Source organism: Plasmodium brasilianum, chromosome 14, assembly GCF_023973825.1.
Source record: "Plasmodium brasilianum strain Bolivian I chromosome 14, whole genome shotgun sequence".
NCBI lineage: Eukaryota > Apicomplexa > Aconoidasida > Haemosporida > Plasmodiidae > Plasmodium > Plasmodium brasilianum.
The window spans coordinates 2,562,768-2,576,286 of NC_090127.1; the positions used below are offsets into that span (position 1 = coordinate 2,562,768).

At 27.6% G+C, this 13,519-nt stretch overlaps 3 protein-coding genes across 3 annotated transcripts; 2 read left to right on the forward strand and 1 right to left on the reverse strand.

Moving 5' to 3' along the window:
• Window positions 1-2,879: 2,879 nt before the first annotated feature.
• Window positions 2,880-5,765, reverse strand: MKS88_005751 (uncharacterized protein; the record flags this gene model as incomplete). The annotated part of the gene is made up of 1 exon (XM_067219042.1): window positions 2,880-5,765. One exon carries the CDS (start codon window positions 5,763-5,765, stop codon window positions 2,880-2,882), a length of 2,886 nt encoding a protein of 961 aa, XP_067070957.1.
• A 1,939-nt stretch (window positions 5,766-7,704) lies between these two features.
• Window positions 7,705-9,006, forward strand: MKS88_005752 (uncharacterized protein; the record flags this gene model as incomplete). The annotated part of the gene is made up of 1 exon (XM_067219043.1): window positions 7,705-9,006. The coding sequence occupies one exon, from the start codon at window positions 7,705-7,707 to the stop codon at window positions 9,004-9,006; it is 1,302 nt and encodes a 433-aa protein (XP_067070958.1).
• A 603-nt stretch (window positions 9,007-9,609) lies between these two features.
• Window positions 9,610-12,683, forward strand: MKS88_005753 (uncharacterized protein; the record flags this gene model as incomplete). The annotated part of the gene is made up of 5 exons (XM_067219044.1): window positions 9,610-9,695; window positions 9,814-10,014; window positions 10,147-10,208; window positions 10,666-12,061; window positions 12,353-12,683. 5 exons carry the CDS (start codon window positions 9,610-9,612, stop codon window positions 12,681-12,683), a joined length of 2,076 nt encoding a protein of 691 aa, XP_067070959.1.
• Window positions 12,684-13,519: the final 836 nt, after the last annotated feature.

The following is a 13,519-nucleotide window of genomic DNA, read 5'->3' on the forward strand; positions in this document are numbered from 1 at the left end:
TACAGTGCTTTTTTCAAGATAAAAAAGGGGTACAAAAAATTAAAAAAATTAAGGAATTAATGTAAAAGGGGAGGGGAAAAGAAATAAGATATAAATGATAAATGACAAAATAGCAGAAATGAGAATAAAAGGGATATGAAAAAAAGTATTTATGTAAAAAAATTAAATAATGTAAGAATAACGTAAAATATAAAGAAATAACGTAAGATATAATGAAATAACGTAAAACAAAATAAAATAACGTAAAACAAAATAAAATAACGTAAAACAAAATAAAATGAAGTAAAAATAAATGGGGATATATATATAAAAAAAAAAAAAGTGAGGGGAATAAAAATTAAGAAAAAATTGAGAATAAAAAGGAATAAAAAGGAATAAAAAGGAATAAAAAGTTTCATTTAAAACTTTAAAAAAATTAAAATTTTAAGTAAATAAAAAAAAAGTTTTACGCTCTTAAAATGTTTACATATATATATAGATACGAGTATTAATATATGATATATTATTATATATAAAATGTATAAATGTGCGTATTTCATTATATTTTTAACATACGCTACGATATATATATATATATATATATATATATTAATGCATACATACTTATAATATGTAAATATATATAATACATGAAGAGAAGTACTTTGCGTAATGGATAAAAGTGAAACCAGTGGACATTTTACGAAAAATTAAATTTTAAAAAATATCTCTTCATGGTGTAAAGACCATTAAAAATAGAATAAAAAGAAGGGAAAAAAAAAAAAAATAGAATAAAATAACTCACATAAGAATATACAAAAAATATATAAGCTAAAAAAATGACAAGTGATACATGTAAATTTTGGGGGAAAAAAAAAAAAAAAAAAAAAAAAAAAATTATGTAACTACTCTAACCCAGCTAGAAAATAAACAGTAAACATTAATACATTCATTTAGATAGAGAAACGTATTTTTCATAATTAAAATTTTTTTTCTTTTTTAATTAAAATTTTTTAATTAAAAAGAGGGAAGTACAATAAATGCACATATATACACAGTGTAAATAGTACGTGCATCATATAAGGTTTGTTTGTTTATTTGTTCGTTCTTTCGATATCCCTTTGCAAAATTTTTTATTTCGTAAAATATAAAAAAAGAAAAAATTAATTAAAGTAATCCATTCCGCATGAAATGAAAAATAAAACAAATTTCTTTTGCTTAAAAACTATATCTCAAAAAGGAATACGAATAAATTATTCGCAAATTGAAAGGGGCAAAAATAAACATATATGTATGTATATTTATATATGTATATTTATATATGTATATTTATATATGTATATTTATATATGTATATTTATATATGTATATTTATATATGTATATTTATATATGTATATTTATATATGTATATTTATATATGTATATTTATATATGTATTTTTATATATGTATATTTATATATGTATATACATATGTATAATCAATCATATATGTTTATATACATTTATATGCACATATGTTTCTATATATATAAGGACAACTAGGGATGAAGTGTAGGCAATGTGCATACTTTTTACATACATATGTGCACACATAAATATATATAAAATGTACGCGTCAATAGCAAAACATAGTTATTTCAAAGTCATGTCATAACATATTTTATGAACTAATTTTTACATTTTAAAATATGGGGAGCGAAAAAAAAAAAAAATTTATGTTCAACGATGTGTATTATTTTTGGTATATAATTAATATATAATTAATATATAAACCGAATTGATGTTGATACATAATATGGATTAATCTTATAAACACATCCCACTGAATTAACTATTTAACGTTCTCATTCCTTACACATACCTATAAGGATGAATAGTTGTACATAGGCATATGTATATATGTATATATATATATATACACGATACAATCCATGCTTGTAATTACACGTATACATGGAATGATTTAAAGTTTTTCCCTTGTATTTTTTTATTTTTTCTGTAAAATACTGACAAATTGGCATAATTCTTTATGTATATGTTGTAGCCTTTTTAAAAGTGTGGAACGCATAATTTTGGCAAGTGTGTACATATATAAATATATATTAGATATACATAATATTTATTTCAGTTCCGTAATGAATAATCATAAATACGCATTGTTTTCAATTAGTGTAAAAGCAAACTATTTTTTTTTTTTTTTTTTTTTTTGTTCTCTCCCCTCCCCTACCATTAAGTGTAAACAGAATGCCATTTTGTCAAAAATGTAATTATGTAAAAATATTTCTCCTAAAAATTTTACGCTAAAAAATGTTTTAGCTAAACATTGTTCATGTATTTGCTCAAATAATGAAAGGGTATATGCTTCTCAATTCTACTCCTTTTGCATCATAATAATAATAATTTCTTTCTTTTTACGGCTGGATAAAGTTTTGATAAAACTATTTTCCACATTCGTGTTGAAGAAGAGGAAGTTTGTGGGGGGAAATGAACTATCATTGATAATTAAAGCGTTGACGGGGTAATACAAAAAAAATATATAAATATATATTTATATATATATATATATATAATAAATTAAAAAAATATATACCCTTATATGTGTAATAAAATAAAAAATAAATACCCATATATATGCAATAAAATAAAAAAAAAATATGTACATATATAAATAAAATAAAATATATATAAAAATATGAAAAAAAAATAAAAATATATATATATATAATATATATTTATATTATATATATGTAAAACAAAAGGGAATAAACTGCGCCGAATAAACTGAGCAGCATGAATAAAACAAATAATGCGCAGGTAACTCGAGAATGAGGTGGACTAGTGGGCTACCACACTGATGGACGTACATAGCGGCACGTAGTGGTCACATCAAGTGAGAACTACACGTTTTTAATTTTTTTGGCCTTGAGTGAATTTTCCTCAGCTATGATAATACCCTGGATATCGTTAACATTGAAGAACGAGATATCTGAAATATTTTCATTCGTTTTTTTAATAACATAAGAAATATTATCATTCATGGCTTGTTTAATATTCCACACAACATAAAAATTTTGGGAAAAGGTAAAAATAAATGTATTATCATGGTTAACCACACTTTTTACAAATTTGTAATTTCCAAGACTGTAGGTAAAAACATCAATATAATGTAATTGTAATAAAATTTTTTTCTGTTTTATACGATCATTTTTTTTAATAACATTTTGAAAAAGATTATTATTTTCAATAATATTTTCACATAGGATTACACTTCTTTCACATGTTACAATTGAATATATACCATCTAAGGACACAACTAAGTGAACAATATCATTTGCACAGAACACTACATTTTTGCTTTTTTTTATTATATTACTATTGTTTAATTTCCCATCATAATATTTTAGTTCACCATTCGTGTTTGTTACTATTATTCTTCCCTTTTCATCCATACTCGCATGCTCAATATCAGCTGTATTTTTGCTATACTGTAATAAATTTTGAATACATGATTTCATTCGTGTATCTACAAAGTATAAGCTGTTCTTATTATAACCACAGTATACATTTTCTTCTTTTTTGAGCAGTTTTTTAATTGGTATATATTCAGTATTCCATTTGTCAACAACCTTTTCTGTATTGATGTCTATCATAAATAAATTGTTATCATTTTTTTCATCTAGAAAAATTATTTTATTTCCTTGGCTATCATTAATTTGTACATTTTTTGGAATACATTTTTCATTCTTATATCTAAATAAATTCTTGGTCGAGTTATAAATCTTCCTCTCTTTCCCATACTCATCAAATTTGTATATATTCAAGTCGTTATGTATATTGTCATAATTTACTTTATCATCATATCCGATGGCAATTCCGTTACATTCCCTTTTTTCATTCTCTTTTTTTCTCTTTTCTAAGCGTCTATCCTTCTTTGGCAATATATAATTTTGCCTTAAAACGAATGAAAATTTTCCATTTGTATTCACATATTTATATTTCATATCAGATCCCCTATTTTCCTCTAGCTCTTCTGATATATCTGAATCTGACAAAAATACATAGTCTTCTTCTTTTTTATTTTCTTTACTATAGTCACTACTGTTATCTTTATTCATTCCTCGAACCTCCTCATTGTTCTTACTGCAACTATTACGTATGTAATTTTCTAGGTAATCTCGTTTTATATGTACAATATCATTCTGGAAATCATACCTATATATTAGTATATTTTTAATGGTATCAATCATAATACTTTCCGACTCCACAATGATTAAAAATTTTTCATTTAATTCGTTTATTTGTTCGGCGGGATCAGTGTGCTTCTCCAGCATGGGTTTCGTCCATTTCTCAAGGCCTTCCTTACCCCCCTCCCTCTTTTCGCCCTTTTCCCCAATATTACTGCCGCTATTTCTACGGCTATCTTTACTGATTCCTCTACTGCTTCCTCTACTGCTGCCTCTACTGCTTCCTCTACTGCTTCCTCTACTGCTTCCTCTACTGCTGCCTCTACTGCTACCTCTACTGCTACCTCTTCTGGTACTTCCATCATTGCCATAACTATGGCCCCCAACACTCATGTGCCCTCTTCTCAGTTCCACGCTACCAACATCATCAACAGTTCTTTTGACGTCATCATCCTTCTCAATAGATTTTTTTCCATTCAAAACGATGTGAGAAGTATAGGCATACGTTTGATTCAACTGGATTTTCTTTTTTGATTTGTTTTGTTCTTTCATCCTTTCTTCTTCACTTTCTTCATCGTTTAGAAAAAACGTTTTATAATTATCACCTTCAGGGTACAGAGTCTTGTAATCTATAAATTTAAACAAATTATAAACTAAGTACCTTTGTAAATGTATTCCAACTGAGTCCTTACTCAAATAAATATCATTGAACGAGTTTAATATATATATTAGAAATACTTTGTTTCTTTTGTACAACTCCCTAATATTTTCTATGCTAAATTGTTCATAATATTTTTCACTTTCTTCATCTATTATTATCTCTCTCATGATTTGCTTCTCTTCTTCTTTCACCATTTCTTTTGTGTTCTGTTCTTTTGATTTTACAGAGTTTTGTTTATTTGTCGAATAATTACTTGTGTTCTTGTTAAATGATGTGGATAATTTGTTCCTTCGCTGCCCCTTCGTATGTTCAGCATGTGCTGCATACTTGGAATTCTGTTCATTTGTTTCACTTGATCCATTAGTTTCTCTTGATCCATTTGTTTCTCTTGATCCATTTGTTCCATCTACTTCATCTGCTTCACACCCCTCTCCAGCAGTAACATTTTCGAATTCCTCTTCTTGCTCACTGGGCACCATCCTACGGTTGGATTTAACAACAATAAATACATGCTCACACTTTACAGTATTAAATACTAAAATGCCATGATAGTTTTTCTTGTACAAACGTTTTACCGGCTCAGAGTACTTGAACAAGTTTACTTTGCTATGTAGAATAACATTACCACTTAAATAAGAAAGCATCATATATTTATAAAAATAATACATATAACACATGTCCGAAAATACTAACCCATATTCTTCCACTACTCCATTCTGTAAATATTTGAATTGACACATATCCAACTCATGATACTTAAAATCATGAATATTATCTTCATTAAATACTAATTTTTTTAAACTATTTATTATTGTTATCTCGTTTTTATTCACACATAATTTACCGTCTAACAGAAGTGGACTAGACTCTTTATTCTTTAAAATGTAGAGGTCCACGTCAAGCTCGACTTTTTTTCTGAACAGCTTGCTAAAAATCATTTTGACGGGAAAAAGAGGGGGGTGGTGGAAAAAGAAAAAAGGAAAAGGAAAAAAGGAAAAAGGAAAAAGGTAAAAGAAAAAAGGAAAAGGAAAAAAGGAAAAAGAAAAAAGGAAAAAAGGAAAAAAGGAAAAAAGGAAAAGGAAAAAGAAAAAAGGATTAGAGTAATTAACGCGGTCAACTTATCGTATTATCGTGTTCTCCTTCTTCCCTCTTTCCCCTTTTTTTCACTTTTATTCCATTATTTTCGATTTATTTTATTTATTTATTTTTTCTTCCCCTCACCCTTCTGCCGAGTAACAAATTTGCGAAAAATGAAAATTCAAAAAAAAAAAAAAAAATTAGCAAAATTTAATATATTGCAATATATGAGTAAATTATGGAAAAAGTACACGACGGACAAAAGATCAACGTATAGGAAATTTCCAATATATGTAGAAATGGACATATGAACATAAATATGCATATACATGTACATATGGAAAACATGCCTGCGGGTTGTACTTCAAAAAAATGCGGTAAAAATTCGATTACAAAAAAATTTTTAAATGATCAAAAAACGATAAAAAAAATTAATACATGTAATAAAAATATTGTACATTTGAGACGGGGGGGGGGGAAATTAAAGCTTGTGAATTATACTCAATTGGGTTAAAGGTAATCTTTACTCATTGGCATAAAAAATGTGCTTTCAAAATTATGAAAAAAGAAAATGTGTTACATAATAGGGTACACATTTATGTAGGAACAACAAATGACGTAAATACATTGCTGTTCTTTTTAAACTGCTTTATTCATCTTTGAATTATGATTTGCCAAATTGCAAAAAATGAAAATTCAGAAAAAAAAAATTAAATATAATAAATTATCGAGAGTATTTAATAAAAGCATGTCAAGAGCCAAGTAATATATTTTTCTTTTAAAAAAAAAAAAAAAATTTACATATAATAATATATATTATACAATATATCGATGTTACATATTTTTGAATCATAATTTTGTATGATTATTTTTTTTTACAATTTTTCGTATAAATGCTATTACTTTAATTTAGCTCATAGTGTTTCTGAGCATTTTGCGAAAGCGGCTTGACTGAAATGTACAGCATTGCATATGCTCATATGTACATATGTATATATAATTATGTAACGTATAAGTATGTGCCTTCAATTTATGCTTCACTTCATTTTAGTTGTATAGCACCTGCGGCTTAAGCGTTTTAAGGCGATTGTGCATGCCCGTCGAGGGGGTGAGCATTAAAAAAAAAATAAGCGCACACACTGAAAAACAATAGCAGTAGCAGTAACAATAACTATAATGAGCTGACGCAAAAATCAAGTTTTTCGCGTATATAACCAGGGTTATAGCGTTAGCATTGCGGCACATACAGAAAAAAGAAAAAGGAAGAAAAAGAACGATTTTGCATATATGCGATTTGCCATTTGCCATTTACGATTTGCCATTTGCGATTGACGATTTGCCATTTGCGATTTACGATTTGCCATTTGCGATTAACGATTTGCCATTTGCCATTTACGATTTGCCATTTGCGATTAACGATTTGTCATTTGCGATTTACGATTTGTCATTTGCGAATTTACACTTTTGCGCCTTACACCTTCGCACTCTACACCTTTTCGCAAACAAAAAGAAAAAAAAAAAAATATGCACAAACAGGAAAGTAAAGTACCTCTTTTTTTATTTTTTTTTCGAATTGAAATATTACGAAAAAAAATCAAAAAGGCAGTTCATTTTACCGTTTACACCTCTGTATGTATATTAAAAGTGTGGGAAGCACAACGTGTGGGAAGGTGGGGCCCCAAAGTTGCATGTGATCTCTTGTGGAAGCACTGCATGAACATGTTCATATTTTCCTGAATTAATCAGAAAATATATAGCTTTTTTTTTTTCGTTTTTCTTTTTTTTTTTTTTTTGGGAAAAATGGATGAAGGGATACAGGATATGTACTACTTGGAGGACAATCTAAATGTTGGAAATATAAATTTGGATGAAGAGATTAATAAAAAGGCAGAAGCATATTTTACTACTGCAAAAAAGTATGTAGAAGAGAAGAAACTAAAAACGTGTGAAGAATTCCTTGAAGATGTATTAATCCATTTTAAGAAAGAACCATTTGAATACATTATATTCATGACAATTAAAATATATTGTAATTTAAGATTACATAATTATAGATCAGTTTCGAATAATCTTAGTTTAGTAGGAAATCTAGATGGAAAAAATTATAAATTTCAAAATTTCTCTTTAAAATATAAGAAAAAAAGAGGATCAATGATACCTTTTTTATTAAGATTGATTAACTCTTATTATCCATACACACTGAGTTTGTATTTTACCTCTTTTGATAGGCTATATCTATTAATATTATATTATGAAAAGTTGTTTAATGAATGTGTTAATATAATAGAGAAAGAAAATCATATAGCTGATAAGGGCATTGATAATATGGCTTCCTTTAGTTATACCTTTTTAAGAAAGAAAAACATTCTTTTCCATCATGTAACAATAACATGCTATGTATTGTGTGATTTGCTATTAAAAAAGAATTACATAGAACAAGCCATACAATTATTGAAAGATAAAATATTAATATATGATGCAGATCATGCTAGTACAATATCACTAATTGGAAAATTTGCTCTTCTTATGGGAAGCTTTGACATTGCCGAGTCGTCCTTTAATAGTGTTCAGAATTTATTACAGAACTGTACAGATAATGCAGCAGTTATTAAATCAGTTCCTACAACATCTGGGGGATGCATAACAAGAGTGTACAGCAATAATATTAACCATGTGAAGATGAACGGAACCTTTTTTTACTTATACTTGGAGGAGTATGCCATAGCCTTAAACGAACTATTGTTAATACATCCGACTATTAGCGAGCATACTAATATTAACAAGGAGAAGGATAGTAATGTTAGTAACAATGATAATGGTAGTAGTATCGATAATAATGTAGTTAGTAACTACGCAATATACTGTAACAATTTAGCTATTACCTACTTTTTAAATAATGATTTAAAAAAAGCCATTGATATTCTTGAACAAGCAATAAGAGATAATTATATAAATTCTTTCCCCTCACTCATAAAAAATTTAAATTATTTTTACGAATTAGCAAAAACAAAAAACGAAACAGTAAATGAAATTAACGATTTTATTAAAAATAAATTAAATGAAGACCATGAAGTATTGTTCCTTATTCCAAAAAGGAGCTGATTCTTTTGTAATCAAAAAATAGTTTGCTTCATTTCTTGCGGGCACCATCGGTGGTAGAGGATAAACAGTATTTGGTAATCATTAAGGGGCAATCATTAAGGGGTAATCAGTAATGGGGTAATCAGTAATGGGGTAATCAGTAATGGGGTAATCAGTATTGGGGTAATCAGTATTGGGGTAATCAGTAATGGGGTAATCAGTATTGGGTAAGCAAATAGTGAGAAAAAAAAAATATAAAACAAGAAATGTTAGTTACGATTAGGTATGACAGGAACTGATACAACGAATATTTACAAATTTGCTTACAATTAATGTATAATTATATATGTGTACATGTGTTCATTCATGATCATGCTTACATATATATAGGTACACTTAAGTTCCCGAATAAATGTATCACTGTAAAGGCTTTTTTTGTTTTTTTGTTTTTTTGTTTTTTTGATTTTTTTTATCAATATAGTATTCCCTGAAAACTTCCATATATCTTGTAAGAAAAAAAAAAAGAAAAAAAATGAACCAGCAGATGAACAAGCATACATACAAACGAACATTTAATGCGTTAACTAAACGATAAACTGGCTTATAAACATTTTTAGTTGCACGATGAGACTTTACTTATATGCAAAATGCTTGAATAAGAAAACGAACAAACCAGTCGGCTTAGTGCGTCAAAATATGATTGCGTATTCGTACGTACAATAATATAATATGCCGCATATAACGAGTTATACGAACATTCATGAATTAAAGTGATACAAGGAATATTTAATTTAAAAAAAAAAAAAAAAATTTGAAAACTGGGAACAGTGAGAAAAACGAGAAAATTAAAAAAAATGAGAAAAATGAAAAAAATGCGCAAAATGTGAAAAATGAAATAAATGAAAAAAATGAAAAAAATACGAAAAATGCAAATAATGCGCAAAATACGAAAAATGCAAATAATGCGCAAAATGTGAAAAATGCAAATAATGCGAAAAATGTGAAAAATGCAAATAATGCGAAAAATGTGTACCTGTGCTATATTACCATTTTATAAACAATGCCTGAAAGATTTAAAAATAAAGGAGTACTTACTCAAAAATGTGGTCAATAACCCCTGCATTTTTTCTTTTCATTATATTTACTTTTCTCGTGAAACAGTATGTATCCCCTGATGAAGGTAAACAATAATAATGCTGCATATATATATGTAGCTAAGATTGGTACATGAGAATATGTTTGCACTGGTTGACCAATTCTCATTTATGTGGTTTATGACCGCGCACATGATTCATCTTTGCTTTAGGGCAAGGACGCATACCCATATATACGCACATATGTATATACATATGTGTTTACATATACCTCAGTGTATATTGTACATATATATGTACGTAAACGAGTTACCTGAAAGAAGGTCAAAAGGAGGGATGTTGACACAAGAAAATATGGTGCTTGTTTGTGTACAAGCAGAAGTTGCAGCAGTTTTGTGCATATTTTAAAAAAAAGAAGAGAAAAAGCAAATGAAAAAGCGAACATATTAAACGTTTCCCAAGTTATCGCTGTATTCGCGCTAATAACTCACTTGTCTGTTACGCATAATCTGTTTGTTCAGTATATATTTCACTGCTTAGTCATATTCGTAGCTCATCTTTTTTTTTTTTTTTTTTTTTTATGTAGGGATATTTAAAAGGCGAGTATTAAACCCTTTTCAATACCAGAAGGACAAGAAGTGCATTATGAAACATGTTAACTCACTTTCTTTTCTTTATAACGAGTTGAAGAGTAATGTTGAAGACTTAGAACGCACATACGATAATTTTATAAAAGCCTTGGAGGTGTCAGATGAAACAGAGAAACACTTACTTAAAGTAAATAATGAAAGAACAAATAATTTTATAAACACAATGGAAGAATTAAAAAGAGACTATGATGTTTTTAAAGATAACATTGAGGAAGATTTAAATAGAAAAAAAAATGATTTTAATAAAACATTAAATAAAAAGATTAAAGGATTTTTTCGTAATTCTGTAAAAGAATTAAAAGGAATTAGTAAGTACATAAAATATATTAATTCAAATGCGTATAATTTAAACAAAATTGTTTCAAGTATATTTTCTAAAGCAATGCATCTAAGTGAAATATATGAACAAAATATTCATCATATATACGAAATAGGAAAAGAATATTATAGAATGAAATTAAATACATTAAATAATATGCTATTGTCCGAATATGATGAATATAATAAACAAATAAAATTAATATCAAATGAAAAATATTTAGACAAATTTTCAGATGTCTTTTATATGGAAATGTTAAAAGATTATTTACAGAATTGTAAGGATAAATTTATTATGATCGATTTATCTAATTTTTTAGAACGTCATTCTTTTCTAGAATTATCCTACTTTTTTAACACGATAATAAAAAATTATAATAAAGGAATTATTATATATGTAATTAATAGAGTAGATGTGAACTATTATATTAATAAAATGATATTTATAGAATCAAATAAATTATTAGAGATAGTTAATTTTATTAAATCAAATTATAGTCATCTACAAATTGACTATGTAACTATACATATATTTAATATATATATATCTGTATTCATAAATGCAAATGGAATTCTGTATCATGTAAATTATGAACATCTTCTGGATGAACGATTATTAAGTTTATATAATACATATAATTATGGATACTTTTTTACAAATCAAAAAATTAATTACGAAGAATATAATTTAAACGATGATTATATATATGTATTATATGTTGGAAGCAGAAGTGTTGAAGATAATTATTTTATATATAATAGAGAAGATATGATAGAATTTAAAAAACTACATGCTTATAAAATTATTGTAAATAACAATGTTAAAACCCAGGATTCTTTTTTTAATATTTATTTATTAAAATTAGAGTCAGAGTATAATTTTTACAATAAATTCCTTAGCGAGCAGCATGCTCACCGTTATAGGTTTTCCGTGCATAAGTGCAACATTATATTGACCTACGACTCCCTGAGCAAATATAACATTCCGAATGAGAAGTTCACACCTCATTTCACGTAAATGAATTGCGTACGTGCATCGGTTCGTGCGCTCTGTGTGTGTGTGTTGAGTACCTGTTTGTGAGTATGAATAAACACGTGTGTATGTGTTGAGTACCTGTTTGTGAGTATGAATAAACACGTGTGTATGTGTTTTGTTTTGTTTTTTTATTTGTTGTGTTCCATCAGACAGATGTTCTATTCTTGTCCATTCTATGACTTCCATTTTTTCATCTTTTTTGTATATTTCTTTTTTTTCTTTTTTTTTTTCCTTTTTTTTTCATCCTGCACCCCGCACCCGCACTGAAGAGACGTTTATATTCTAATAATTATTTACCCGGGAAAAAACGTGAATGAACTTTGTAGTTTTTTTAATAATTATTTATTCAGTGAATCGATATACAACTTAAGGAAAGAAGAATCAAATGTGCTTGAAATTTATTCCGATATGAATAAGATAACCTTACTTGTTAACAACAAAGCGAAAAATTATTATGTAAATATAAGCAATAAAAAAACTTCCGAGCCCCTGGAAATTAGCTTGTTGAAAATACAAAAATGTTTGAAATTTTATATAAGGAATAACTACATTGATTACTTTGACTATTTGAATATAATTTATTTTATATCGTCTGACTAATGATAGCGCCTTTTCCGTTTATCACAAGAATACTCTAAAATAGGCAGCGCATTCGGGTGTATCATCTGTATGTTTGCCCACGAGTACGTATATAAATGTATGTATGCTGTGTGTATGCTGTGTGTATGCTGTGGGTATGCTGTGTGTATGCTGTGGGTATGCTGTGGGTATGCTGTGTGTATGCTGTGTGTATGCTGTGTGTATGCTGTGTGTATGTTGTGTGTATGTTGTGTGTATGTTGTGTGTATGTTGTGTGTATGTTGTGTGTATGCGGTGTGTATGCTGTGGGTATGCTGTGGGTATGCTGTGTGTATGCTGTGTGTATGTTGTGTGTATGTTGTGTGTATGTTGTGTGTATGCTGTGTTTATGCTGTGTTTATGCTATGTATATTCCTTACATGTGCTGCATAGATGTATATTTTTGGCCTCTCCCCTGTTTTTTCTGTAAAAATGGTGAACGTTTTATCACCGTCCTTTTGATTACAGTTTGCTTTTTTCCTGTTCATTTTCTTCTTTTTTTTTTTTTTTAATTGTAAAGGATTAAATGTGAAACTTAACTTATTTAAGCGAAACCGTGATAGAAATTTTTTTGAAAAATGTGAGTAAATTTTTTTTTTTTTTTAAAACAGCCAAAATGTATATAATTTAAGGAAGGAACCTTTTTTTCATATTAGCCTTATATGGTACATATTGATTTGGTTGTGGGTAAGAAAAATATTTCATGTTCATAATAAAGTGATAAATTTTGACACAAAAAGAAAAAAAAAAACTTTCCATAAATTCTGCAAATTACTTACAATATTCTGAACAGCAAGGTAAAAAATTTGGCATCATTT